The sequence below is a fragment of the Gopherus flavomarginatus genome, chromosome 24, assembly GCF_025201925.1.
Source record: "Gopherus flavomarginatus isolate rGopFla2 chromosome 24, rGopFla2.mat.asm, whole genome shotgun sequence".
NCBI classification, from domain to species: domain Eukaryota; kingdom Metazoa; phylum Chordata; order Testudines; family Testudinidae; genus Gopherus; species Gopherus flavomarginatus.
The window spans coordinates 10325957-10353680 of NC_066640.1; the positions used below are offsets into that span (position 1 = coordinate 10325957).

Consider the following 27724-nt stretch of genomic DNA (forward strand, 5'->3'; position numbering starts at 1 on the left):
GGATATGCATTAGAGCAGGGAGCTGCCCTGAACACAGCCCAATAAGGTGACCAGACAGCAAGCGTGAAAACCCGGGACAGGGGGTGGGGGGTAAGAGGAGCCCATATACAAAAAAAGCCCCAAACATCGGGACTGTCCCTATGCAATCGGGGGGGACGGAAATGTGACCCGGGTGCAGCAGCTGCTCCCCAGGCTGGGCAGCGGGGCGGGAGCGGATTCCCCCGGCGCAGGCGAGGCTGGACCGACCCCCCAAAGGGCTGGCGGCGGAGGCAGCGTCAGAGGCGGACGCAAGGGGGTGTCTGCGGCGTGCGAGCGGCGGGCAGAGGCAGCGCAGCCCGGCGAGCTGCGGCAGTGACTCGGCTCCAGGAGCGGCGCGGCGCGCACACAGCCGGGCGATGCGGCAGCAGCGGGAACAGCAGCAGCAGGTGGTGCTGATCAGCCGCAGGACAGGAGCCCGCAGCCGCCATTAGACAATAGGAGCCGCCGCCGCCGCGAAGGGGAAGTGCAGCCCCGGGCCGGGGCAGCGCAGCGCGGCGGGGGGACGCGGCCTTGGCTGGGGCGCTGCGCCGAGGGGGGACAAAGGCGCGGCGCGGCGGGTCGCCCAGTGCCCGGGCGGAGCAGGCGGGGCCCGGCCCAGGCAGCCGCCGCCGCAGCAGCAGCAGCCGGAGCCGCCTGCATCGGAGCCGAGCCCGAGCCTGACATGATGTTTCCGCAAAGCCGGCACTCGGTGAGGGGGGGCGCGAGCTGCGCGGGGGGGGCGGAGGAATGCGGGGGGGTGCATCCGAGTGGGGGGGCGGGGAATGCGTGGGGGGGCGCACTCGAGTGTGCGGGGAGGGGCAGGGGAATGCGGGGGGGATGCACCCGAGTGTGAGTGGGGGGGCGGGGAATGCAGGGGGGGTGCATCCGAGTGGGGGGGCGGGGAATGCGTGGGGGGGCGCACTCGAGTGTGCGAGGAGTGCGGGGGGGTGTACCCGAGTGCGGGGGGGGCGGGGAATGAGGGGGTGCATCCGAGTGGGGGGGCGGGGAATGCGGGAGGGGCGCACTTGAGTGTGCGGGGGAGGGGCGGGGGAATGCATGGGGGGCGCACTCGACTGTGGGGGGCGGGGAATGCGGGGGGGTGCATCCGACTGTGGAAGGCGGGGGAATGCGGGGGGGCGCACTCGAGTGTGGGGGGGCGGGGAATGCGGGGTGGTGCACCCAAGTGTGAGTGGGGGGGCAGGGAATGCAGGGAGAGGTGCATCCGAGGGGGGGGCGGGGAATGCGTGGGGGGGCGCACTCGAGTGTGGAGGGGGCGGGGAATGCGGGGGGGTGTACCCAAGTGTGAGTGGGGGGGCAGGGAATGCAGGGGGAGGTGCATCCGAGGGGAAGGCGGGGAATGCATGGGGGGGTGCACTGGGTGTGCTCGAGTGTGCGGGGGGGGGGATGTCTGGGGGACTTGGAGCACAGGAGTGTGTGCATGGGGGGGTCTGTTGGGGGGGCTCTGGGGTATGCATAGGAGCGGGAAGTGAAGGGTATGCTGGGGGTATGTGCTTAGGGGCTGAGAGGCCCTGGGGGGAAGGGGGTGTAGGAAGGGGGCTTAGGAAGTGAAAGTGTGGGGGTGGCATGGGGGGGTCAGCAAGGCACTGGGAGGAAGTGGTGGCTGGTGGTACCCTTGGCCCAGGAAGTGCAGCTGGGAGAACCTGCCACTACTGTCCCTCCTTGTGCATGAGGGGCCTAGCCCCTGACAGCAGGGAAAGGGGGTGTTGCCGTGGGGAGGAGCTGTTTTGGCATATTTTGGGGTGCAGTGGGGTGGTGGGGCAAGCTGGGAGGGATATGGGGGTGCTGGGTGGGACAGGTTGGGGGGTTGAATGCTGGGGGTACTGGCTGTGGTCAGCTGTGGGGTTGCATGCTTGGGGGTGCCAGTTGGAATGTGGGGGTGCTGGCTGGAGCAGTCTAGGGGTTGGGTGCTGGCTGAGGCAGGCTGGTGGAAAGGGTGGTAAATAGTTTGGGGTGGTGGCTGGGACAAGTTGAGGGGTTCAGTGCTAGATGGGGCAAGCTGGTGGGATGCGGGAGCTGGGGGTGCTGGCTGGGACAGGATGGTGGGAGGGGCGCAGGGGGTATTGGGGTGTGTGTGATGTGTGGAGGTGTGTGTGTAAATCAGCACATTTACCTGAGAAGCTCTTTTCCTTTCCAGAAAGCTGGTTGCGTTGCTCCTTCTGTTTTTTTGGGGTGGGGGATGTGCTCACTGGAATATTTCTCTTCCCCTCCCCGCTTTCTGCAGTGAGGGCTTGAGCCCATGATGATCCTGACAGAAAAGAATAAATGTTTGTTCTTCCTCCACTTTTTAATACCCACGTCTAGTTAGAGCCATGTAGGATAGCAGTGTTGGAAAAAATAACCCCAACTATACGTACAACATGACCGGGGGAGGGCTAATTTAGCTACATCTAATCAGGAAAAAGATCTTGGCGTCATCGTGGATAGTTCTCTGAAGACGTCCACGCAGTGTGCAGCGGCAGTCAGAAAAGCAACAGGATGTTAGGAATCATTAAAAAGGGGGTAAAGAATAAGACAGAGAATATTTTATTACCCTTATATGAATCCATGGTACGCCCACATCTTGAATACTGTGTACAGATGTGGTCACCTCACCTCTAAAAAGATATACTGGCATTAGAAAAAGTTCAGAGATGGGCAACTAAAATGATTAGGGGTTTGGAACGGGTCCCATCTGAGGAGAGATTAAAGAGGCGAGGACTTTTCAGCTTGGAAAAGAGGAGACTAAGGGGGGATATGACAGAGGTCTATAAAATCATGAGTGATGTGGAGAAAGTGAATAAGAAAAAGTTATTTACTTGTTCCCATAATATGAGAACTAGGGGCCACCAAATGAAATTAATGGGCAGCAGGTTTAAAACAAATAAAAGGACGTTCTTCTTCACGCAGCGCAGAGTCAACCTGTGGAACTCCTTGCCTGAGAAGGCTGTGAAGGCCAGGACTATAACAGGGTTTAAAAGAGAACTAGATAAATTCATGGAGGTTAAGTCCAGTAATGGCTATTAGCCAGGATGGGTAAGGAATGGTGTCCCTAGCCTCTGTTTGTCAGAGGATGGAGATGGATGGCAGGAGAGAGATCACTTGATCGTTACCTGTTAGGTTCACTCCCTCTGGGCACCTGGCTTTGGTCACTGTTGGTAGACAGGATATTGGACTGGATGGACCTTTGGTCTGACCCAGCATGGCCATTCTTATGTTGCCTTCGGGGATGGGGGAGGATGATGTTGTAAACCCACCTCTGTCCCGGTCAGTTCTCCTTGTAAAATTCAGTGTCGGATTTCTCGAGTGGGGTGTTTCCTGGTTGAAGAGGCACCCAGGTTCCTGGTATTAAAAGAGGCGTGGCGAAGGCCCTGGGAGCAGTGATCAGATAGGTGAAAGGGGGGCTCAATAGTTAGGATGCTTGCCTGGGACTGGGGAGACCTGGGTTCCATTCCTTGGGCCAGTCACTTAGCCTGTGTGTGCCTCAGTTTTCCATCTGTAAAATGGAGATAAGTCCTGCCCTCCCTCACAGGGGTGCTGTGAGGATGAACGCTTTAAAGATTGGGAGGCGGTCAGATATCTGGCCCTCTGCTAAGTGCCGTAGACAGCAGGTCAGTGCCAGGGCCACGTGACCTAGTGCAAGTCATTTCACCTTTCTGGGCCTGCGTTCCCCATCTGAGAGATGGAGGTAATAGGGGTCTCTCATTTCCAGCTCCTTGGAGCAAAAGTGCTAAGGAAGGGGGCTGTTATTGCCGTCATTGCTAGGGGCCTGGAAGCAGGGGGTGACTGCCCAGGGCTGACCCTCATCCATGGGGCATGGGGGCAGCTGTGCTGGAGGGGAAGGGCTTGTCAGGGCATTGCTTTCCCTCCTGCCACATTGCCAGGCCGTCTGTTCTGTGTCGTTAAAGGGCTCATCTCATCTGCCGCAGCAGCTGAAGTTCACAACCTCCGATTCCTGCGACCGGATTAAGGACGAATTCCAGCTCCTGCAGGCTCAGTATCACAGGTGAGCCGCAGCCTGGCGAGCAGCCCGGTGTTCTCCCTCTCCTCCGCGCCCTGTCCGTCTCTCGCTGCCGAAGGACAGCTTGGAGCCAGCGGGGATGGTTTTCAATGCCCAGGCCAAAGTGTGTGTTGTCTCGGTGACGTCCCTCCTCCCAGCGAGCCATAATGATAGCTAACCAGAGGTGGCGGTGATAAATGATGCTTTCACAGGTGGATCCCAAGGGCCTGTCACTTGTTCTCTTCTGGTGTGAAGCTTTAAAATTCAAAAAAATGGCTCCACGGGAGGGGAAGTATTGTTCAGAGCTGATTTGTTAGATAGCTCTGTGGTGATAGACGGTTTGAAGAACGAGAGCAGTTTCTCGCAGCTTTCCCCCCTGTATACCACTGCTGTTGCCAGGGAAATAGAACTGATCCTAACAGGCGATCCCAGAGGAAGGAGAAAGAGACCCTAGCAATGTGCTGTGGAAGAGGACTTCCTTCCCAATGGCCAGTCTTGAAATGTAATTGAGCGCATTAGAGCAAGGATTGGCCATGGCTAAAATGGCACCGAAGTTGTGGGGGGAATCATGCAGTGTTATAACCCCATAGATAATTAAAGCTGAATGCTTTAAATTTGTCCCTTGAGCAGCAGTGGTTTGTTTGTTGGTTTGTCCTTTGCTCAGCTATGACGACGATGGTGGACTAGCCGGTTGCACTCTGGTTGGGAGTTGCTAGTCAGTTTTGCATTCTGGCTCCTGTGCACTAGCCCGTGGTGGCAGGGGAATGTTTAAATCTAAGAATTTCAAATTTTTCAAAGAAACGTTTCTAGTGATCTTAAGATTTGGCTTTTATTGTAACAACACCTAAAATGTGGGGCCTAAATCAACCTGACGGTATCCTCTTTAATTATCCACTACGCCCTTAGGATCTGTCCATTTTGTGCCCTTATGGCTATGATTTTCCATGGCTGTTCGCTTGTTCATTTAGCACTGCTATGACTTTCCCACGTGCCTTGCATCCCAGTCGGGCTTCTGCTGGACAATAGGTGTGCAGCTTCGTGCCAGGAGTATCACACCAGAAGTCTGTGGTGGTCAGACATCGCTATTCAGAAATGGCTGATTTCCCAGAATACCTCTGCCTTTAGCAGTGCCATATATGGTGTGTGCAAGTGCCAGAAATACAGCTGCATTAGACTTTAGGTCTTTCAGTGGGAGACATTGGCGAGATCTAATCTGCTGGAAAAGAAACAGGTTCTGGGAAGGTGAAGGTAAAGCTGTTCCTTGTTTGAAATATAAAACCATGGCACATGTTTGCTGAAATTCTAGCAGTGGAAATCACCTGCTTTATTACATTTAAATACCTTAAATAATAGAAGATTCAGGTTTGGCTTTGTTTTTTGAATGCCTGCATTAACTAGGCAGGTAACTGTTGCTTTCCCATAATGCACCCAGAATCTTTCAGGAGAGTATGTGTAATACTGTCCCGACAGCCCATGTGATAATTCCTGACAGGATCTGGAAACCAGACCATGCCTCAATCCTTCCTGCCACCTGTGACTTGGCTCACCTAAGTAAGGGCTGCGGGAGCGGACCCAAGGACCAACTGGAGAACTCGCCTTCCTTCCAGTGTTCTCTGTTTCTGCGGAAAAATAAAGGCTTGACTAATGGGTAACGCGGTGGAAGCCCTTCTTGTCACTGGGCAGTCTACTGCTGGTCGAGTATCTCTTTAATTATCTGTATTGTGGTAGCCCCAGTGGTGACTCAGGACCCCCTTGTGCTCAGGGCTATACAAAGGCGCAACACAAAGACAGTCGGTATCCCAAAGAGCTTACAATTGTCCTTATAACCGCTCGATTGCTGTCGTGTTTGGGGGCCTCATGGTGTTAGGTGCTGTGCAAACATACAGGAAACAACTGTTCGTGAGCTGAGAGTCGTAGCGCCACAAAAGCCGTTGTGATCTCTAGCCAAGTGCTCTGAGCCCCTGTCTCTTTTCGCTCTTTCAGCTTGAAGTTGGAATGTGACAAGCTGGCCAGCGAGAAATCAGAGATGCAACGTCACTATGTCATGGTAAGGCTCTGCTCCAATAGCAGAGGGCGTGGGGCGGAGGCGAGGGGCGTGCCCAGTGGGGTGTGGGAGGACGCGGTTAAACAGAACACTAGCCCTCAGATCTACCCAGTATATGACTCCCCTCTCCTTGCCCCAATCACAGTAATTGGAACATGGTGGGTGACCAGCAGGTGTCACAGCCTTCCTGCCTCTGTGGTGTTGCCATGTAAGGGTGGGGTCTCTGGCGAGGTGGGAAGGGAGATTTAGGGCAGATGTGTTATAGGAATGGTTGAGAACCAGTGAACTAGGAATACAGACTTGACGGGCCCCAAATCGAGGAGAAGTTAAAAGGCTGGATTTGTAAGGAAATACTCATATTGGATTTTTGTGGGGCCAGCGAAGAGTAGGAGGTTTTGAGCCAGGTGCTGTACAGACAGTGCATGTCCCAGAGAGCTTACGAATGAAATAGACAAAACAACAGAGTAAGGGAAACGCACGTGTGGTGTGCTGTTTTCCAGCAGGGAGCCGAACATGGTCTCCAGGCACTCGGATGCCACAGCGAGGAGGGTCATTTAAAAACTGACCCAGAGGTATTTTGGGGGAGACCTGAGGGATCTTGGGCCAGTGTTGGCAGGGGAATCATCAAACATGGCGGGGAGCTGCCAGTCCTGGGAAAGAGATGTCTTTGTTCTGTAAGCGACAGGCAGAAGAACTTGGTGACAGCCAGCCCGTGAAGAAACAGAGGTGTTATGTGCTAAGGAAGATGGAAGTGTAGTGAAATCACAGGCGGGCTGGGAAAACCCCAGCTGACAAGCTGCTGAGAGGAAGCAGAGCCGAGCAGTTCCAGCTCAGACCTGGGCATCAAGATCCAAGGGTTTGATTCCTGGCTCTGCTACGAACCTCAGTGTGCCAGTAAAATGGGATGACACTTACCCAACCCAGCCTGATAGGAAGTAATGGCTTTGACTTGCTAGTGGTGGTGAAGGGCTGTGAGCTTCTTGGCTGGAAGGCAAGGGCGAGAGAGTGTTATCCTCAGCTCGGAGTATTGGAAAATAGCAACGCTTGAAAATGCTGTAGAACAGGGTTTTGTAATGCAAACGCCAGACAACGCTGACTTGTAGCGCAGCTGCTGGGTGTCAGTTAGATCCCCGGCTTGTTCCTTCGTTACCTTGTACAGTCATCCAGGCCAACGCAGAGTGGGTGTGAAACGCTGCTCATGGAGCGATAGGTGCTGGAGTGAAGGTGCAAGGACAGCAGAGACTCAGGCAGGGAACGTTGCCATTTTAATTCGTTCGGGAAACACTATTCTGCTGTTCTTCTCCCAGATGTGGTCAAAACTCAGCCCTCGGTAGTGCCATCTTTGGATGAGGATTTGCCCTAGTGTATTATTAAACATGCACCTTTAACTCCTGGCCACAGGTGGGGTGGGGCAGGAAGTGCAGAGTCTGCAGCTGGTGATGGAACTTGGGCCGACATGCTTGTCTCAAGGAGTTAATGGAAGGCTCTCAGTGCTGTCCATAAAGAGGAACCAGAGCCAGGCAGACAGCTGCTGCACCTGCCCTGGAATGGAGAGACAAGAGGCAGGACTGAATGCAGAATTTCTTGTAGGAGGAGTTACGGATTTAAAAGTCCCACCCCACCCCGTGTACGTCCCCCCCCCCCCCCCCCGGCCTCAATCCAAAGCCTTGGTTGTTACCTGAATAGGGGAGGTGGCTGATAGAAAAATATCCATTGATTGAAATTTAGCTCTTTGACGTGAGCTATAGCTGTGCAGGTGAGCAGCAATGACAAGAAATAGAAGGAAGAATTTTTTTAGGGGGGGGGGTTATATATAGGGGTGCTAGTGTCTTCTTTTAAATTGTTATTTCTGGTGCGGAGAGGTGAGGGTGTCGAGAGCTGGTTTTCTGGACAGAGATGGGGAAGTTTTGATTTCGTATGCCAGCCCCAGAGGTGGTAGAGGAGGGGGGCTTGGGACAATGTGGAAGGATGAGATTCTTTTCAGGAGCCGGTGAGTACCAGCAATTCTCAACTTCTGCCAATTGGTGGAGCTGGAAGGGAGAGAATTGCTGCCATTTATGGGTTGTGCTTGGGAGCCCCAATCTGAGACCAGAACCCCCCTTGTGCCAGGTGAACAAAAAACCAGTCCCTGCCCCCCAAAAAGCTGACCACCTAAGTAAATCATTACATTTAATCCCACGTGGCCCCTGTAGTCAGCTGTTTGCCCTCTGTCCATTGTAGCTAACAGAAGGGTTTTATTTCTGAATTTGTTGGCTGCTACTTCCATGAAACTTCGAATTGCAATTAGGGAGGGCTCCTGTTCCCTGGTTGGCTTTAAAAACGAGAGAAGAAAATCCTCCCCATGAACATTGACATGAATCGGAATGAAGGGATAAGGGGAGCCAAACGGTGCTACTCAGTGAACATGAGGACACCCCAGAGATGCAGTGCTGGCCTCACTGAAATAGATGGAAGCTTTTTCCAGTGGAACCAGGATTTCATCGCAGGAGTGCAGAAAGGGATGTGAAACCCTCATGCTCCGGGGCGTAAGCCAGCCTCTAATGGAGAAATAACATCCCCTCCTGACCCGTTCTCCGGGAACTGCTTCCTGCAGGGTTTCTTGCACCTTCCTCTGACACGTCTGTTCAGTGACTTGACAAAGTGCTTCTCTGCTCCATATAAAAGCTTTGATAGTTTGTGACGCTGGTTGCATGTGGAATCTGAGTTGTTGCTGTTTCTCTTTCCTCTCCCCCTGCAGTATTACGAGATGTCCTACGGGCTCAATATCGAAATGCACAAACAGGTGAGACAAGCTTCTCTGGGCGCTTTCCGCAGCTGCTAGGACGGGGTGGGAGGAGGTTGGACTTTCTAAGAAGTTAGTTAGTTTCTTCTCCAAACCTCTCTGACCTGTCCCACCCACCCTATCCCTGCTGGCTTAATTTCATTGTGGGAGTCATCAAAAAGCCATGAAGCTTCTCTAGTCTGTAAGATTTGAGCTGATTTCATAGTGGATTCAGTTCCTTCTGCTCCCCTGCATGGATGCACACTTGCCTTGTTGCTTGCTGTTCATGGCAGACAGGGTCGATGAGAGGGGGGGAAGCCGGTACAAATTACTGGGGCCCGGTGGTCCGGAAGGGGGTCCGGGCCCCTGGTTCGCTGGCCTCATCAGCCCTGTTTAGCCAGTCCGCCCTTGCTGGGGGGCCTGAAAAAATTTTTTCACTGAGGCTCTTGGCTTCCCTGATAGATGCCCATGGATTGCAGGTTAGAGTCCATCCAGATGGAGAGGGGAGGCTGGAGGGACACTCAGCACGCTGCATCTCCTGTCAGATGTTAGATTCCAGTGCAGGAGGTGGGGTACCAGAATGAAGTGGGCGTCTCTGTGGGATTGAGGAGGCACAGGGGCCCATAGACAGGCAAAGATGAAAGGTAGGGGCCCTGCAGGGTGTGATGCCAGGCTGAGCGGCCTCCCCTTCAAAGAGCTGTTGGAATGCTCGGTACGACACAGAACTGTGCCTGGTTCATAACCTCCCTGAAATCTTGTTTGGACTTGCTGATCTCCTTAGCAGCTGCTGCTTCCTCCCTGTCACATGTTCCACTGAAAAGCCTGGGGAAGCAGGAAGAATCTTGTAAAGATTCTTTGAAAACAATTAGCCTGTGATTCACGAGGGCTTGTGCTGTATGGTTTTTTGTTTAACTGTTTCCGGGCCGTAGAAAATTCTTGTGGTCTGCTGTCGTATGGCAGCCACAGGGATGGGCGAGGTGCTGACAGACAGGGAGTCTCTTTGATGGGGAGAATCAAGGAGGTTGCGGATTTTATGCACCTCTTAAATCTCTCTCTTGGGGTGGGGGATGGTAAAATTAGGTCTCTTCTGTGGGCCTCTGGGTAACTTCAAACCACTGCTGCTGACCTATGCCCCAGCACCAATCCAGACTAAATGTTTCTAGTTAAAGGGAAGTCCCTGCTCTGGGTGGAAGATGCTGCAGAATTTGGCAGGCCCAAGTGTGGGATATGAGGCACAGTTTGTATACTGCAGCTGTTTTCAGGGCTTTCTGGAGGCCTGATTTTCAAAAAGCAATGAGCCCCCGCCCCCAAGGAAATACCTAGCCCCTTCTGTTGTGTCACGTTGGACACTCAAAAATCACCAATCCTGTTGGACAATATAGGTCTCTATTTTTACACATGGATTCCCTCATTCCACAGCTATTTAAATAAAACCGAAAACTGGGTTCTGTCTGCACCTTGTTTCTAGTCTGAATTTGTCTAGTTTCAACTTCCAGCCATTGGACCTTGTCAGACCTCTGTCTGTGCGTGTGAAGAGCCCTCGATGTTTATCAAACGTCTCTTTCCCGTCCAAGTGCTTTGGCTGTGATCAAGTCACCCCTTAACCTTCTCTTTGATACGTTCCTTGAGTCTGTCGCTACCAGGCATGTTTCCCTATCCTTTAATCTCCCTCCTGGCTCTTCTCTGAATCCTCTCTAGTTTTTCACGTTCAGTCCCCAGCCTGCTTCATGGCTTCTGTAAAGCCCAGTAGGTGCCTGTCTGCATCATCAACCTGGCCCCGTATTCCTCTCCCTTCAGTTGGAATCCAGCCTTGATTTTTTTAATTGTTTTCTTTTATGAACAGATTTGCTCATTTCCCAGGAGAAGAGCATTAAAAAAACATTTAAATCCCATGGGAACCAGCTGACACTGTTGTTTTATCTGATCTCTGCTACCATTTTTTTTTCTTTTGCCTTTCTTATTAAGAATCGGCCCTTGTCTCTCCCTGGGCCTATCTCCCACTTGCTAGCATTCCTGGTGCAAACTCTCAAGATTTCTGGAATTATAAATAAATAAATAAATGAGGAGGGGGAGGTTGTGAGATGATTCCAAGGAGACCTACAACTAATTCCATCACGGCCTCTCCCGCTTGGAAGCAAGAGCAGCAGTGAAACAAATGTCTGTCTAGATCTGAGCATCGTACATAATTCAGCACTTCCCAGCCTGGTTTCTAATAAATTTCCTTCCTATAGGCCCCTGCTTTCTTTATTAAATGCATATTTGAGTCCCTGAGAGGGAAGGGAGAATATTGAAAACTCGCTCAGTATGATCAGCAGGATTTATTTTTGCAAGGGTCTGGAGCGGATTTTTTATTTTTTTTCTAAATGAGTCTGGGTGGCTTCTGCTAGGAGTCAGGGAGGTATGGAGGGGGGATGCTCAGGTGGATAGATATTGATCAGGGCAGATAATCTGCAGGGAATGGGCCAGTCTCGTCTGACTTTTTTTTTTTTTTTTTTTTTAATTTCAGGCTGAAATTGTCAAGCGGTTAAACGGCATTTGTGCTCAAGTCTTGCCCTACCTGTCTCAAGAGGTAACCTTTTCCCCACTCCCCATCCCTTTTGACACTGAATCGTTAGCAGTGAGGTCTTTAAAACCACCGCTTAAAAGAGCCCGATCCTGCCAGTTGCCAAGCGCCTTCAGATCTCTCTTAAGTTCAGTGAGCAGTGTAGGGCCACCCACAGAATTGGGCAGGTGGAGTCAGGTATTTTCAGGCGCTCAGCCCTCCTGTTCAGGCCCAGGTTGTCTCCAAAGAGCTCTGCACCAAATCTGGGAGATGTGATCACTTGCTTTAATGGCCTCTATGGGAGCTGACTAGGGCTGTCAAGCGGTTAAAAAAGAGTAATCGCGCAATTAAACAATAATAGAATACCATGCTTTTAAATATTTTTGGATGTTTTCTACATTTTCAAATGTATTGATTTCAATTACAACACAGAATACAAAGTGTACAGTGCTCACTGGATATTTATTTTTGATTGCAACTATTTGCACTGTAAAAAAAACAAAAGAAATAGTATTTTTCAATTCCTCTAATACAGATACTGTAGTGCAATCTCTTTATCATGAAAATTGAACTTACAAATGTATAACTATGTACACACAAAACTGCATTCAAAATAAAACAGTGTAACATTTTAGAGCCTGCAAGTCCACTCAGTCCTACTTCTTGTTCTGCCAATTGCTCAGACAAACAAGTTTGTTTACATTGCAGGAGATGAAGCTGCCTGCTTGTTTACATTGTCACCTGGAAGTGAGAATAGGCATTTGCATGGCACTGTTGTAGCTGGCATCACAAGACATTTACGTGCCAGATGCGCTAAAGATTCATATGTCACTTCATGCTTCAGCTATCATAGACTCATAGACTTTAAGGTCAGAAGGGACCATTATGATCATCTAGTCTGACCTCCTGCACAACGCAGGCCACAGAATCTCACCCACCCACTCCTGTAACAAACCCCTAACCTATGTCTGAGTTATTGAAGTCCTCAAATCGTGGTTTGAAGACCTCAGGGTGCAGAGACTCCTCCAGCAAGTGACCCATGCCCTGTGCTGCAGAGGAAGGCAAAAACCTCCAGGGCCTCTGCCAATCTGCCCTGGAGGAAAATTCCTTTCCGACCCCAAATGTGGCGATCAGTTAAACCCTGAGTATGTGGGCAAGACTCACCAGCCAGCACCCAGGAAAGAGTTCTCTGTAGTAACTCAGATCCCACCTCATCTATCATGCCAGGGGACATGCGTCCATGTCAATGACAAGTTCTGCTTGATAACAATCCAAAGCAGTGCGGACCGACGCATGTTTATTTTCATTATCTGATTCAGATGCCACCAGCAGAAGGTTGATTTGTTTTTTTGGTGGTTCGGATTCTGTCGTTTCCCCACATTGGAGTGTTGCTCTTTTAAGACTTCTGAAAGCAAGCTCCACAGCTCGTCCCTCTCAGATTTTTGGAAGGTACTTCAGATTCTTAAACTTTGTGTGAGTCGACTGCTGGAGCTATCTGTAGAAATCTCACATTGGTACCTTCTTTGCGTTTTGTCAAATCTGCAGTGGAAGTGTTCTTAAAATGACCATGTGCTGGGTCATCAGCCGAGACTGCTATAACATGAAATATATGGCAGAATGCAGGTAAAACAGAGCAGGGGACATACAATTCTCCCCCAAGGAGTTTAGTCACAAATATAATTAACACGTTATTTTTTTAACAAACGTCATCAGCATGGAAGCATGTCCTCCGGAAGGGTGGCCGAAGCATGAAAGGGCATATGAATGTTTAGCATATTTGGCACGTAAATACCTTGCAAAACCAGCGACAAAAGTGCCGTGTAAATCCTTGTTTTCACTTTCTAGTGACATTGTAAATAAAAAGAGGGGAGCAGTATCTCCTGTAAATGGAAACAAACTTGTTTGTCTGAGCGATTGGCTGAACAAAAAGCAGGACTGAGTGGACTTGTAGGATCTGAAGTTTTACAGTGTTTTGTTTTTGAATGCACTTATGTAACAAAAAATATCTACGTTTGTAAGTTGTGCTTTCACGACAGATTGCACTACGCTGCTTGTATAAGGTGAACTGAAAAATAGTATTTCTTTTTATCATCTTTACAGTGTAAATATTTGTAATAAAAAAAATATACACTTTGATTTCAATTACAACACAAAATACAATATATGAAAATGTAGAAACACATCCACAATATTTAATAAATTTAAATTGGTATTTTGTTTAACAGTGCGGTTAATCGTGATTAATCATGATTAATTTTTTTTAAGTTAATTGCGTGAGTTAACTGCGATTAATTGACAGCCCTAGAGCTGACCCTTCTGAAACTCTGGCCTGAAACATTTAAAATAGCACTTGAGTGTTCTCCTCCCTCCTACATGTTAAGGCTAAAATATCCTGTCCTTTGTGGAGCAGCCACAGACAAAGGTGGTCTCTGTTCTCTCTCAGTGCATTTCCCATGATTGCTGTTTCTCTGAACTATGGTTGAGGCACGCTGGCAGCTAATTAGGAGGATGGAGTGTATATTAAAAAAAAAAAAACAAACCCTCCATGTGGCTGTTCCTTAATATTTTAGCTCCTTTGCTTCATTAATTAATATACTTGCTATCTTTAAAAAAAAAAAAAAAGAGAGACATTAATTGGAGAGGGAGGAGGACATTGGGAGAGAAGCTGGCACCTCAATTTGATTCTGACTTAGCAGTCTTGGAGTGTTTACCTTTGCAATACAAGTCTCATAAAATGATGCGACACACAATGGAATTGTGTCAGGTATCAGAGGGGGTAGCCATGTTAGTCTAGACCTGTAAAAGTGGCAAAGAGTCCTATGGCACCTTATAGACTAACAGCATAAGCTTTCGTGGGTGAATACCTACTTCGTCGGATGCACCAATGAATGGAATTGTGGTTGGAATTAGCCATTGGGGTGGTCCGAGGGGGGAGTTACTTTGTTCTCCTTTGGGGGAGAATTTAAGGAACTTGCAGATCAGAGCTCTGTAGTAACTTAGGCCCAGCTACACGTTCTCTGTCTGATGGCAGGGCTCTCACCCTGGCGCTATGCCAAGCTTGAGAAGAATCTACTTGCTGGAGATTATATTTGGAGTTGTTTTTCTTCCTGTTGCCCCCTCCATGGACCAATTACAATAGTACCTTTTCTGAATAGAGCTGCCACTGTTCCTGTTCTGAATTTTTCTAGCATTGGTGCCGGCCCTCCCAATGGCTCTCTAAGCCGCCTGTCACTCAGAATATGTGCCCAGGTCACGTTCTAGGGAAGAGAGTGTTTGATTTCTGGAGAAAATATTTGAGTGCTTAAACTAACCAGTATTTCTTCCTTGTTGCTTTTCATGTGGGCTCTGAGGCCTCTAAGCAGCCCCTTGCTTCCGGCAGCAGCCTGGAGTCTGCTGCATGGTCCAAGTAAAGGGTAAAACTCGCCCTGGTGCTGCACAGGGACCTGTGTCCAGTTGGAGCAAATCCTGACCCCTCTTCCATGGTGCTTTCTTGCATTGGAAATGGGATTTAGGGGGAGTGCATGGGGCCTCCAGGTGGCAGAGTCCAGCTGTAGTAGGGACCCAGGATAGATAAAAATCCATCATTTCTTTAATCAAAAAAATTGTTTTTTTTATTTCAATACAATTTATTCAAAATTTAATTTAAATTAATTTAAATAAATTTGACATTGTGACAAAAGTGTTAAGGCCTAAATTTACTCTAGTCTTGTTAAAATAATTTAAATTGTATTAAGCAATACGTATTTGCACCTGAAGTCTTAAAGTCAAACCACTGAACTGGTAACAGGCACCAGCGAAGTACCTTTAACCAGGGTTTGTTGAAGTGCTAACTCAGCTTTTAACGGCTGTAGCATCTTCTGCAGGCTCAGGGGGAGCATTGTCTTCATTTTAGTTTCTTCAACGTACTCAGTTTGGTGACTAGCTCATTCAAAACTGAGAATTGCAACTGGGAATTGGAAAAAGCAGGAATGTTTGTTGAGAACATAAGAATGGTCCCAGGCTGTCAGACCAGTGGTCCATAAGCCCAGGGTCCCGTCTTCTGACAGTGGCCAGTGCCAGATGCTTTAGAGGGAATGAACAGAATAGAGACATTACCAAGTGATCCATCCCCCGTCGTCTGGCAATCAGAGGTTTAAGGACACCCAGAACATGGCGTTACATCTCCGACCATCTTGGCTAATAGCCATTGATAGATCTGTCCTCCAGGAACTTATCTAGTTCCTTTTTGAGTCCAGTTATTCTTTTGGCCTTCACAATATCCCCTGGCAATGAGTTCCATAGGTTGACTGTGTTGTGTGAAGAAATACTTCCTTATCTTAATTTTGAGTCTGCTGCCTAATTAATTTCATTGGTTGCCCCTGGCTCTTGTTGTGTGAAAGGATAAATAACACTTTACTTTCTCCGCACCATTCATAATTTTATAGACCTCTAGCATATTTCCCATTCATCATTTTCCAATCTGTGTCTAAAAAAGAGGTCTGAAAGGATGAGATCTGCTAGTTCTAATATCTTGAATGACATGGTGACAAGAAACAATCAGTTCAGTTCACTAACTGCAGGTAATACTTCATTTGTTTAATAAATCCGTTAGTTTTAAATGCAAAACATGGTTTGATTAAACTTAATTTTTTCTCACATATCCTGGCCATTTAATGTATTTTTATTTAACTAATAATTTTTAAAATGTTTTTGTACATTTTAAATTTTGTATTTCCACCCAAGTGGAAGAACCTGACACACCACAATTAAAAAATTAGTCATCTAGTAAATAAGAAATGAGTCATTCACCATCTTCTAACATAACAGAATTGCTTAAATACACGTGAATAGGTACAGTGTATCATCCTGGGTGGCAAAGAGAAGCACCTAATTTAGGCTATATTTAGTTGCAGATCAACTTGTTACCAGCCAATAAGAATCCACTTTCTTAGGAAAATAACTGGAAGGTACAGATGGAAAACAAGATTAATATGGATTATTATAATCAAGAGTGCTGCTTGCTGATCTAAATCATGATTAAAATTGATGATTTTTAAAGTGTTTTGGTTTAAATCGATCTACCCTACCGAGCCACATGCTGGTAGGGGAGTTTGAGGTCGGGGCGGTGGCGACAACTAAGAAGGCATAAAGTAGAGGTCTGTAAAATCGTGAATGGGGAAGTGTTTTTTACCCCTTCACCTAACACTAGAACCAGGGGTCACCCAATGAAATGACTAGGCAGCAGGTTTAAAACAAACATAAGGAAGTACTGCTTCATACAACGCAGAGTCAACCTGTGGAACTCATTGCCAGGGGATGTTGTGAAGGTCAAAAGAATAACTGGGTTCAAAAAGGAGCTAGATGAGTTCATGGAGGATGGGTCCATCAACGCCGAGATGGTCATGGACACAACTCCATGATTTGGGTGTCCCTAAACCTCCCAACTGCCAGAAGCTGGGACTGGATGATGGGATGGGTCACTCGATAATTGCTCTATTCTGTTAGTTCCCTCTGAGGCACCTGGCACCGGCCACTGTCGGAAGAGACGCTACTGGGCTTGATGGACCATTGATCTGACCCAATATGGCCATTTTTATGAGTAGTCCAAGGCAACCTCTGGCACCATGTGTGCTGGGAAGGTGAGGGAATGGAGAGCCCCATGCCCCTAACTGTGCTAGTCAGAAGATGTTTCCCCCAAGGCAGTAACAGGCCTGAAACAATACATGGGCCTTTGAGTGGGTGCTCTGCATTGGCTGTGAAACATAACCTAGGAGTCCGTTCGTTGGCCTAGGCAGAACTCTGTTGGAAAAGTGTGGGCTCGTGGCTGTGTTATGGAGAGGAATGCCCTGCGGGGAAGGCCCTGGACTGGGATCCAGGAGCTCATGGCTCAGTTCCTGTCTCTGCTACAGACTTCTTGGGCCTTCCCTCTCGGTGCCTCGGTTCCCCATCGGTGAAGAGGGGATAACACCTGCCTGTTTAGCTTGTGAGCTTCTAAGGACAGAGATTCTCTCACACCTATCTCCCTAGGGCCCTGGTTTGGGCTGGGATGCGTAGGTGCTCCCATAGTGTGAATAATAGCCATAATAATGACTGGGATTGTAGCTCTGTAGGGGAAGCCAATGCTAAAGCGTTCAGGCTTGGGGAAGCTTCCCGTTCCTTCCGCTCCGTTGTTCCTGCCAGGAACAGCATCGGTACTGGAGCAAGAACCTGGAACTCTCTCACCAAGGAGCAGGACATTTGCAGCTTCCTGACCCAGTACAAGCCTGTGCCCTGTGTGCTGTGGCAGCATTTTGCCCTTGGATTCCCTTTCCGTAGCATGTGGGTGATCCTCTGGTTTTTAACTCTCTGTGTTGTGTTTATGCCATTTAACGGGCCCCTCTTACTCCGGGGTCTGGACAACAGACTCGGGTTTGGTCTGTGGCTGCTGGATCTGTTTGTGTTGAGATGGGCTGGCAGGGGTAGGGGTGGAAAGTCTTGCAGAATGGTGCATGCGTTCCTTGGAAATGCAGCTGAAGTGATTGGGGATGGGCAGGGGAGCTGTTTCAAGGTGGGGGAGGGGAAGGCGGCCCACTGATCGGCAACTTCTCTCCCTGAGGCCTTGCGAGAACGTTGTGATAACCCAAAAGCCGCCTGCCATCTATGCGGCGCCGGCAGTGGCCTCCCTTTGCCCCTCTACTGCTCCCAGCTTTGCCAGTCTCTCTCCCCCTTGATCTGGAGGGACTGTTACGTCTAGGGCTGGAGGCTCACCTGCTCTCTCTGCTCTCCGGCCATTGAGGTGCCAGTTAGTGCCTCCCCTTGTCTCTGGTTTGCCCATTCTCCGGCTGTATACCTCCCCTGGGCAGTTCATCTGGTGCTGGGAGCGAGGAGGGGTGTCACATGGCAGAGGGCTGCTTGCTGGCAGCCAGGCAGAGGACTGAACGGAGTCAGTGTCTGGGTCATCCTGGTGGGGCAGAAGGGGGGAATGGTGCCCTGCCAGTGCTGTGTGTTCTGTACGTAATAACTGGAGATGTACCTATCTCCTAGAACTGGAAGGGACTCTGAAAGGTCATTGAGTCGAGCCCCCTGCCTTCAGTAGCAGGACCAAATACTGATTTTTGCCCCCGATCCCTAAGTGGCCCCCTCAAGGATTGAACCCACAACCCTGGATTTAGCAGCTCAATGCTCAAACCACTGAGCTCTCCCTCCCCGTGAAGGCTGTACGTCGCCATGGCTGGCGAGCGGGCACCTTTTCTTGGTTCAGAGTTCACCTGTGCAGCTACGAGTAAACTCAGAGAGGAGCAGGGGCATCCGGTAGGAAATCAGCTCAGCTCCTGCAAGCAGAATCTCTTGGCTTGCTACCCCCAACGGTGTCTGTAAGTGAGGATGCATCCTGCAGCGCATGCTCGGGGGAGCATCTCTCCTGCCATTCATACACAGGGAGCATTGCAGGATCAGGCCCTTCTGCAATCTCCCTCCTCACCTGAGCCTCTCCTGGGACAAGAATTAACCCAGGTCGGGATGAGTCTAACCTGCCTGGCAGTGCAACCTGCTGGGGGAACCTAGGGGTCACTGGCCTGGGCTGGACCCAGCCATGCTGAGTAACCCCCAGTGATTTTAAATGAGTTAAAGGGTGTCTTGTTTTTCCCCTCTTCTCCCTCCCCAGCACCAACAGCAGGTCTTGGGAGCCATTGAACGAGCCAAGCAAGTGACCGCCCCAGAGCTGAATTCCATCATCCGCGTACGTGATGCGCGGTTAGGAGCGGCTGTGGGGAGGAGGGGAGCAGCGTGGGGAAGGGGTGGAGGGGGAGCGTGAATGCCAGGCTCAGATCCCTTTGGCTAAATGTGGCGCAGGTGACACCCACCTGAATTCTTTAAAGCAAACAGGCCTTGGCATGCTGCAGGGTGTGGCCAGAGTGGAGAATGTTTTAGCTCTTCTACAGGGGGACTGGTGGGGCTCTGAGCTCCGTCCCCTTGGCCTTTGCCTCCCTCCCCACCCGAACCAATGCAGGGTCTTTGCACACCCTTGTTGCCAGCAGCACGCCTCCGATGCCCCCCCAGCCCCGCTCACCAAATCATACACAGACTCCATGCACACATGTGCCCTCTGCAGCGCATTTCACCGCTGCTGAAGCCTGCTGGTTGCAGCTATGCCCTGGCCAGGCTGGGGTGTATGAGTGGCCTCAGGCGGATATGACCAAGCCAATGCATGTAATAACAGGGCTGAGAAAAGACCAACCTGGGCTGTGTTGGGCCAGGCCATGTTCTAAGCTGCCTCAGCCATCAGCAGCGGAGCTGTGTTCGAGCACCGGGGATGGGAGCATCTGGCTTGGCTCCATCCACGCAGCGCAGGAACAGGGTTGGAGCCTGGCTGCAGCCCAGCGGCCTTGCTCTCGCACAGGGTCAAAGCGTTAGGCAGAGGCAGGGCTAGCGCGGCGCCAGGTTTGGCTCCTGGAACGTGGCAGAGCCTGAAGCTGTAGCCTGATCTGGACGTGGCCCAGGCATGAGTGTAACTCATGGAGAGGAGGGGGGGAGGGGTGACAGGTCCCCCTCTGTGCCTGATCCACAGAGGGGTGCAAGTCAGTGACAGGGCCCTACAGAGCTGGAGCAGCCTCTGCTTTTAGTTCTGGAGGTCGTGGGTTCAGTCCCAGCTGTTGGCCAAGATGGCCCTTTGGCCCTGCTTTGAGCAGGGGGTTGGACTGGATACCTCCTGAGGTCCCTTCCAACCCTGAGGTTCTATGATGAAGCCCTGTTGTAGCTGGGTTACCCAGAGGCAGCGGCTTCTCCAGGGGAGAGGGGCCCTTAGTGGGAGTAGGGGCCAGACGCTTTCCAAACGACACATGACCCTCTCCCATTGTCTGTCTGTCCGTCCATCATTCTCTACAGCAGCAGCTTCAAGCCCACCAGCTCTCACAGCTCCAGGCTCTGGCACTCCCTCTGACTCCACTGCCCGTGGGCCTCCAGCCCCCTTCCCTCCCAGCTGTCAGCGCCGGCACCGGGCTCCTCTCGCTGTCCGCCCTGGGCTCCCAAGCTCACCTCTCCAAGGAGGACAAGAACGGTCATGATGGGGACACCCACCAAGATGACGACGGGGAGAAGTCGGATTAAAGTGAGGGGTTGGGGGGTGGAGGGGAAGAGGGGTTCAGTAAAAGATGCAGTATCGCTCTGGTCAACACTCCGCAGAACTGCAGTAGTCTGTACGGTGGCAGCCCACCAGGCACACAACCCATGTGGTTGCGCGCGCGCGCGCACACACACACACACACACACACACACACACACACACACCCGCCCATGCCCACGGTGTGTGTGGGGGTGGGGGTGTGTCCAAGCATCCATCTCCCTTGAGAACGGAATAGAAACGGGGCGGCAATGAACGCCACCGCTATGAACACGGGGCTGTTAAATTCCACTCTCTGCCAGACCCCAGCTCCCTTGGCCTGGGCCGAGTGCTGCTGTCGGCCGTTCTTGGCCTGCAGGACGTTGATCTGACCCCGGGGTGCACAGATGGGCCCAGCTGTGTCTGGACTCTGGGTACTGCATGCAAGCCCAGTGCTACCACTCCCCCTCTCCCCGGCCCCGGTGCGTGTTTAAAGATACAAAGCTGTTCTCCATCCCCATCGTCCCTGCCCCTCCACGCCCCACCCTCTGTAGGTTTCGATTGCGTCTCACTGGTTCGGGCTCTGTTCGGTCTCGGCACCCCCACCTGCACTAGTGCCAGTTCTGCACCTTGCTGTCCTGCATGTATCCCTGTTAAACCAGTCCTGGGAGCACAATACTAGTCCAGTGCCCTCAGGTGCCAGGTGTCTCTCTTCCTGCTGCTTCTCCACTTCTAGCTGGAGCCCCCCCACCCGCTGGCCCTCCTCAGCATTGGACCTGGCTGTCTAAGATGGTGGGAGGAAGGGAGGAGTGGGGGGGAGGGGAGAAATCAGACCAGCTTAGAACCTCCCTCCGCTTCCCTGCCCCCCACCGTTTGGAAAAGGATACTGCAGCTTTCTCTGTTTCTATTTCAGTGCGCTAGCGTGTCTTTCTTTAAAAAAAAAAAACACACAAAAAACAAAATGGAATTAAAAAAAAAAAGAATCTCGTGTTTGTATATAGTCCTTTAGAGAGAAATCTTGTTTGGCTTTTTGTGTTTAATCACTCAACCTATACGAAGAGGAACTGAAAATGCTGTATTGAGGATGTTACTAGCTGTGCCTTTCAAATAAAGAAATAAGAAGGTTGGTTAAAACCATGACTCAGCTGCTGCTCTCTGGGCCCGCAGTAAATAAAAGGGGAGAGGGAGGGTTCTGTACTACCTCCTCGGGCAGACGCAAAGGACCTGCGCTCTGTACCTGACTGGTTGTGTGGCAGTGTATGGCCCTGTTCTGTGCCTCAGTTTCCCCATCTGTAAAAGGGATGGGCCTTCATCTTATGGCTGACGCAACTGAGATCACTGCTCTCCTGTGTATGTACAGCACCTAGCGAGAGGCGGGGTCTGTCCCAGCAGGCTTAGACTTACACACAAGAGAGGGAGGATGGGAGGGGGAAACAAGGCACAGAGAGAGGAGACGACTCACCTCGCAGGTCAGCAGCAGAACTGACACGAAACCCTGGACTCCAGTTCAGCACTGTATTTGCTGGTCCGTGCTGCCTTTGCCGGGTGCTCGGCGTGGTGGGCAAAGAACACTCCGAAGGCCCCGATCCCGTGCACACCGCAGCGCTGTCACATAGCATCAGGCTGTGAGCGCTCGGTGTCATGTGAGTGGATGGGCGCCAGCGGCCATAGGAGTCAGAGGCTGGGGTGAAAGTAACTTAAAGGGGGAGGGGCCTCTATCAGAAGAGGTGGGGCCTTTAAATCCTGGGGCTTTTAAATCAGGATGTAAAAGGGCTCAGGGATTCGGCTGAAGCTAGGAGCCAGGCCCTTTAAATTAACCCGGAGCTACCGGCTGCAGAGGCAGCTGGGAGCCCTGGGGTTTGGGCAGGGGTGAAAGTAATTTACATTTCTTACCCATATGGTCCAATCCCAAGCAACCCACCCACCTCTCCTACGTACTTCATGGATCCCTCCCATTGCATGACATAAATTGAGAAAATAAAGCTACTATTACTACTACCAGTACTGTCTGTAATAAAACTTTACAATTGGAATAAGCCTGAAAAAGTGAAAACTCACTGTCACATTTTTCTCTGTGTCTTCCCTCCTCTTCCTCCAGCCAGGCTAGTCTAGGCTCTGTGCTTTCTTCCTCCCTGGCACTCAGCAGCTGCTGCAGAGGCTTCCCTCTAGCTTACAGCAGGGAGACTGCCTCGTGCATAAGAACAGTTTAAACTCAGTTGTTCCCTGATGGTTCAGCCCCTAGGGTTAAAAGAGGTTTCTGGCATCTTTGTTAATTTCACTCCCAGTTGTTGGGTGGGGGGAGCTGTGTGTGACCATGGCAGGGGCAGTTCTTTTCTGCCCCCCTGGATGAGGGGATCTCCAATACTACTAAAATACAATAGTAGGGGCCGGTTGCTGGGGTCGGGGCAGTCGGCGGCAGGCTGTAGCTGCATTGTTTGTGACACACACATTCATACATACACATACGTACTGTATGTATGTGTATGTGTATGAGTGTGTCACAAACTGCAGCTGCAGCCTGCCACCAACCAGCAGTGACCTCAGCAGCCGGCCCCAAGGCAAAAACCACAGCCAGCCAGCCAGGAGGGGAGCCTGGGGGCAGAGGGGAGGAGAGGAAGGGAAAGTCAGGGGTGAATGAAGGACAACTGGAATAGCCTTCATGAAATATATAAGATATTTAAAGAAAGTTTTATCAATTTCAGCCTCTGCACACTGCAGGCAGGACAAAATAAAGAAATCTGAGATTGCGCCGGCTGTCCTAAGGACATTTCAGGTGTTTAAATCAATATAGAAAGAGGGTGGATTGGAATGAAAACTACTATTTCTTTCAAAGGAGGCACAGTAATTTCGCTGAATATTCAGTTTTCCCCTCCAATCCCTTTGTGGTTTTGTCTATGGGGGCTATTTGCTTTCCCTGTAAATCTTTAGTTGCTTTAGCAAAATTGCTTTGCCCAAAATAAATCCTAATCATCATGACACATCTTTCCACTGTGTTCTCTTTGTGTTCTTTTTTTTTAAACAGTAACATTTCAAAGAGGATCTGCAAGCAGTTTGGACATCACAACCATGATCCTCTGCTGGGGAGGGAATGGGATAGATTTGAACTTGGAAATGGTTCCTGATTTTGATTGTGTTCAGGAGATCCCCTCATCGGGGGGGGGGGGGGGTGCAGAAAAGAACTGCCCCTGCCATGGTCACACACACCCAGCAACAACTGGGAGTGAAATTAACAAGGATGCCAGAAACAGCTCCTAACTCTGGGCACTGAACTGCACAGGGAACAGTTGAGTTTAAACTGTTGTTTTGCAGGCAGCAATAGCAGGCATCTCAGCCAGTCTACTGCAAGCTAGAGCCTAGAGGAAAACCCCTGCTGGGGGCAATGGGGAGGAATTCAGAGCCTTGTCTGCAGCCTGGCTGGAGGAGGGGGAGGGAGGAGACAAGAAACCAATATGACAGTGAGTTTTCCCCTTTCACCTGCTTTTATTAGCTGTGCAGCCAAATGCTTGTATTTGTTGTGTATATTAGTAGGAGAGATCCCCTCATCCCCGGGGGCAGACTGGGACTGCCCCTGCCATGGTCAAACACACCCTCCCCTCGACCCCCTCCTCCCAGCTACTGTGAGTGAAATTAACAAGGAGGCCAGAAACCTAGCCCTGGGGGCTGAACCATCAGGGAACAGCTGAGTTTAAACTATTCTTATGCAGGGAGCAGGCTTCTCTCTCCCTCCCTCAGTCAGTCTCCTTTTCTTACCGGTCCTCTGTACCAGCGTGTACCAGCTTACTTTCACCTCTGGTCAGAGGCCACCTGCTCCATTACCCTGTCCTCAAGAGGGGCTTCTGCTGGGAGTCTCAGAGGCTGGGAAACCCTGCCCCAATTCTACACCTGGCCACGTGTGCTCTTCCTGACCCTCCCAGATCAGGGCTACAGCTGAAGTTGGCCTTCCAGTGGCAGAGAAATTTCCTTGTGTCTCTGAGAAGAGTCTCTGTGCCGTTAGGGTTTTCAGAGGCGGGTAGGGAGCCTGAATCCCCTTGATTTGGGTGGTTGTCACAGGAGTTAAATCTCACCATCCGTGCATGTGAAACCGAGCAAAGAGTTGATTGCGGTGCTTAGATGAACAGGCCGTGCAAGAATTTGCTGTCCAGGCCCCAGCACCTTTCACGTGCTGGCACGCTTGATTCGGCCAGGAACCGTGCTGGGAGCTCTCTGCTCTCCGGACTTCAGGAAAACCTCCCTTCCCCGCTCTGCGCTCCCAATCACCAGGGCACAGTAGCTGCCATCTGGTCTCATGCAAGCCATCAGCCCACGGGCCTTTTTGCTGGCAGCGTGCGGAGCTCTGCAACTGCGCCACGTTGTCAGCGTTCACCCTGCGCCCCGAGCTGCCACGCTGTGGGAGAGGCAGCTGCAGCTGTTGGTACTTTGGGTGAAACAAATGTCCCTGACACAGGGATAAGCCGACAGCTTCCTGCAGGAGCAAGCCGAAGAGAAGATCAAGGGGGAGGAGCAGGCGACTTCCAGGGGAAAAGCAGCTGATGCCAGAGTTGGCCCTGAGCAAGTTCTGTGATGAGTTTTCTTGAGGGCTGGATGTTACGGCACTGGGCCGCTGGACGTGTCTGGTGCAAGTGATCTGTGCTGTCCTGCAGCAGTTTATAATATGACCTCTACAGATTACGTACCACTAGTCCCCTCCATGAAATGCTGCAGGCCTGATACCTCTCCCCTACCCCCAAGGCCTGAGCATCTCCTCACCTCTGGACAATCCAGACCCTCGCTGCCCTGGGACTGGGATCACGCTAATGGAATTGGCTGCTAGCTCTTAATCGTAGCTATCCTCTGGCTCCAATAACATCGCTCTGCTCTTGGTATCTCTCAGACTAGCTGGCGTGGGGAGAGTCCTGCTGCCTGGCGGCACAATCTCAAATCAATAGGGGAAAGCTGCCAGGCCGGGCAGCGGTGCGGGCTCAGGCCCTGGTAACGCCGTGTGCTGGCTGTCGGGGAGCGTGAGCCACCAGGCCTGCAAATCGATTGCATTTAGCAACGATCATCCCCTTTTAAGAAGATTGGTCCCATTTGGCAAGGCAAATCCTGAGGTTCATCGAGTGAAATATCCTGCCTTGGGTTGCTTCAGAGAACGATGTGTGCATGTGGTGGAGGGGCGAGACCATAATCCACCTGGCAAATTGTGCAAGAGGCTGCATAGTAAACATGGGTCCCTTCTCTCCCCTTCCCGTGGAGTTTGTTAGGCTTGGCCTGAAAAAACGAGGTATGTTTAAAAGACCAGTTTGTGTCTCTGCTGCTGTAAAGGAGATTGTGCACTTAAAAATCCCACCGCTGCCTGAAACAGTTTCTTTTTTTTATTTTCTCAATAACCTCAAGCTTCTCTGTCAGCGATTTCGGGGGAGGATGGCTTTGTTTTTTCATTTATATGAACCTTGTGCATTTGACAGCAGTTTGCACCTGGAGCATTTCATCATTTCCCATGGAGTGTGTGATGGTCACAGTTGTGGGGGTGGGGGGGGGCTTTCACACACCAACAGGGGAGAGAAAAAATGTTTTAAAATCTAGGGAAGTGGGTTTGTCAAATTGCAGTAACTGTCGAACCTGAGGCTGCTCTTGTTAGGTTCAGAAATGGAGTTTAGATGGCAGGTCCTCGCTGTCCCTTTCACAACTGCCTTGCAGGGCCTTATACTCCATCTGTGGGCAGAGCTCCCTGCACCAGGTGGGCAGCGTATGGCCTTGTATAATACTTTGTCCAGGGTCAATCAACCACATGCAGCTATTTTCTGTGGCCTCCTTTTTTTTTTAGTTTTTTGGAGCTGTTTTTTGTTTCGTTTTATGTCACTAGAAAAAGCAGAAGGGGGATCACAGAACAGCTGAGGGTCCCCAAGAACTCCTGGGTTTTAATCTCAGCTCTGACACAGTCTCTCTTTGTGGCCTTGGGTGGGTCACTTAACTGGTCTGCATATGTAAAATGAGGATGATACTTCTCCGTCCGGAGGACTAATTAGTTGGTGTTTGTAAAGATCTTGGGAGATATGTGCTATATATGTGGTGTAATGAATGGCAAGTGTGTACACCGCCCTCTGCTGGAGAGAATCAGAACTGTTCCAGTGTGCATCCTAGGCCCTCTACAGCTAATAGCAGTTCTCCTTTAGCTCAAGTGGCCAGGGCATCTGAGTTCTATTCCATCTGGCTGTGGTATATGGCACAGGGGCAGTTGTGCTCCGAAGCCAAGTGTCTGTTCTTGCATTAATACCAGGGAATAAAAAAGGAGGGAGATGCCTTTCCCGGCCACTAGTGGGTATAGCCCTGAAATTGAATTGCAGAAGCAGAAAGGATTCCTGCGCTCTGGAGAATCTAATCCCTAATCCAGCAAATTGGTGCTTCCAAAATCAACAATTCCACCAATACAAGGAAGCGTTTCCTTGTTGGAACTGCCCGCTGCTGCAGCCCTGGCTGGATCAGCCCCAGTGCATGGAGGCCTTCACCCGCCGCGGGCCTGTTTTCTGCCCCTGTGCGTTAGATAGGAGCCACCAGCTGGGCACAGTTTTGGGACTGATGTGAAATGAGTTTTGAAGGGTCTCAGTTTGGCTCCCAGGGGACAGTCAAAGCACATCTCCAAAAAATCCCCATGCAAATTGTGCCTGCTTAGTCCTGTTATCAGCAGCCTGAGTTGAAAAGCCAGGGGCTCTGTGGGCCATAGAGGCAAACCTGTGTCAGGTTCCGTTAAGCTGCAACTCCATCTGTATCTAGTCTGACAGCTGTGCTGTGGTCTTCGCTACATCCAGGAATCTAGGTTTATAACCAACACGGTGGCTTCTGTTACAGCCACGTTTGCTAAAGCAGTTCCTCTAGAAATAGTTGTGAGGACTTGGCTGGCTTTGGGGATGGCTTGCACCAGGCAGAGTCTTTCACTGCTAAGCTGCAGGTTCAAATCCAGGCTGCAGACAGGTGCGACCGGGTGTCGTCACCTTCCAGTGGCTGATGGTGAAGCCAGCTTGGTATGTTTGCAGCCCGGTTCCTTGGAGGAGGAGGGGTGGACAGGTGGCTCTATTACAAAACTCACTGGTGTTGGAATGAATTTGCAGCCTCAGCAGGTCAGTCAAGGGTTGAATGAACAAGAAGACAGTGTTTACTGTGAGCTGCGGGATCCTGACAGCTCTGGGGGAAGGCATGTGGTGTTGTTACCTATGCTGTATATAGAGCATCAGTCTCCAGGGGCCCCAGGCCCTAACCCACTGTAAACAGCCATCTCTGGGCAGATGCTGTGCTCATCTGACATTTCTCTTCTTTTCTGAGCGTGATTTCTA

At 50.7% G+C, this 27724-nt stretch overlaps 1 protein-coding gene across 2 annotated transcripts; it reads left to right on the forward strand.

Moving 5' to 3' along the window:
• Window positions 1–346: 346 nt before the first annotated feature.
• On the forward strand, window positions 347–21551 carry TLE5 (TLE family member 5, transcriptional modulator). 2 transcript variants are annotated; one of them, XM_050934173.1, is made up of 7 exons: window positions 347–727; window positions 3924–4021; window positions 5999–6062; window positions 8797–8841; window positions 11327–11389; window positions 18984–19058; window positions 20207–21551. In XM_050934173.1, the coding sequence occupies exons 1-7, from the start codon at window positions 701–703 to the stop codon at window positions 20423–20425; spliced, it is 591 nt and encodes a 196-aa protein (XP_050790130.1). In that variant the 5' UTR covers window positions 347–700; the 3' UTR covers window positions 20426–21551. The 2 variants fall into 2 exon arrangements, with proteins under 2 accessions (XP_050790130.1, XP_050790129.1); XM_050934172.1 differs by having other exon boundaries at window positions 350–727; window positions 20204–21551.
• Window positions 21552–27724: the final 6173 nt, after the last annotated feature.

Excerpts from the sequence above, each read along its gene's own strand:
- TLE5 (XM_050934172.1), top strand. The coding sequence starts at position 701 with ATGATGTTTCCGCAAAGCCGGCACTCG. Across the intron at positions 4,022-5,998 it reads CTGCAGGCTCAGTATCACAG|CTTGAAGTTGGAATGTGACA; the intron begins GTGAGCCGCAGC and ends TCGCTCTTTCAG. Across the intron at positions 8,842-11,326 it reads ATATCGAAATGCACAAACAG|GCTGAAATTGTCAAGCGGTT; the intron begins GTGAGACAAGCT and ends TTTTAATTTCAG.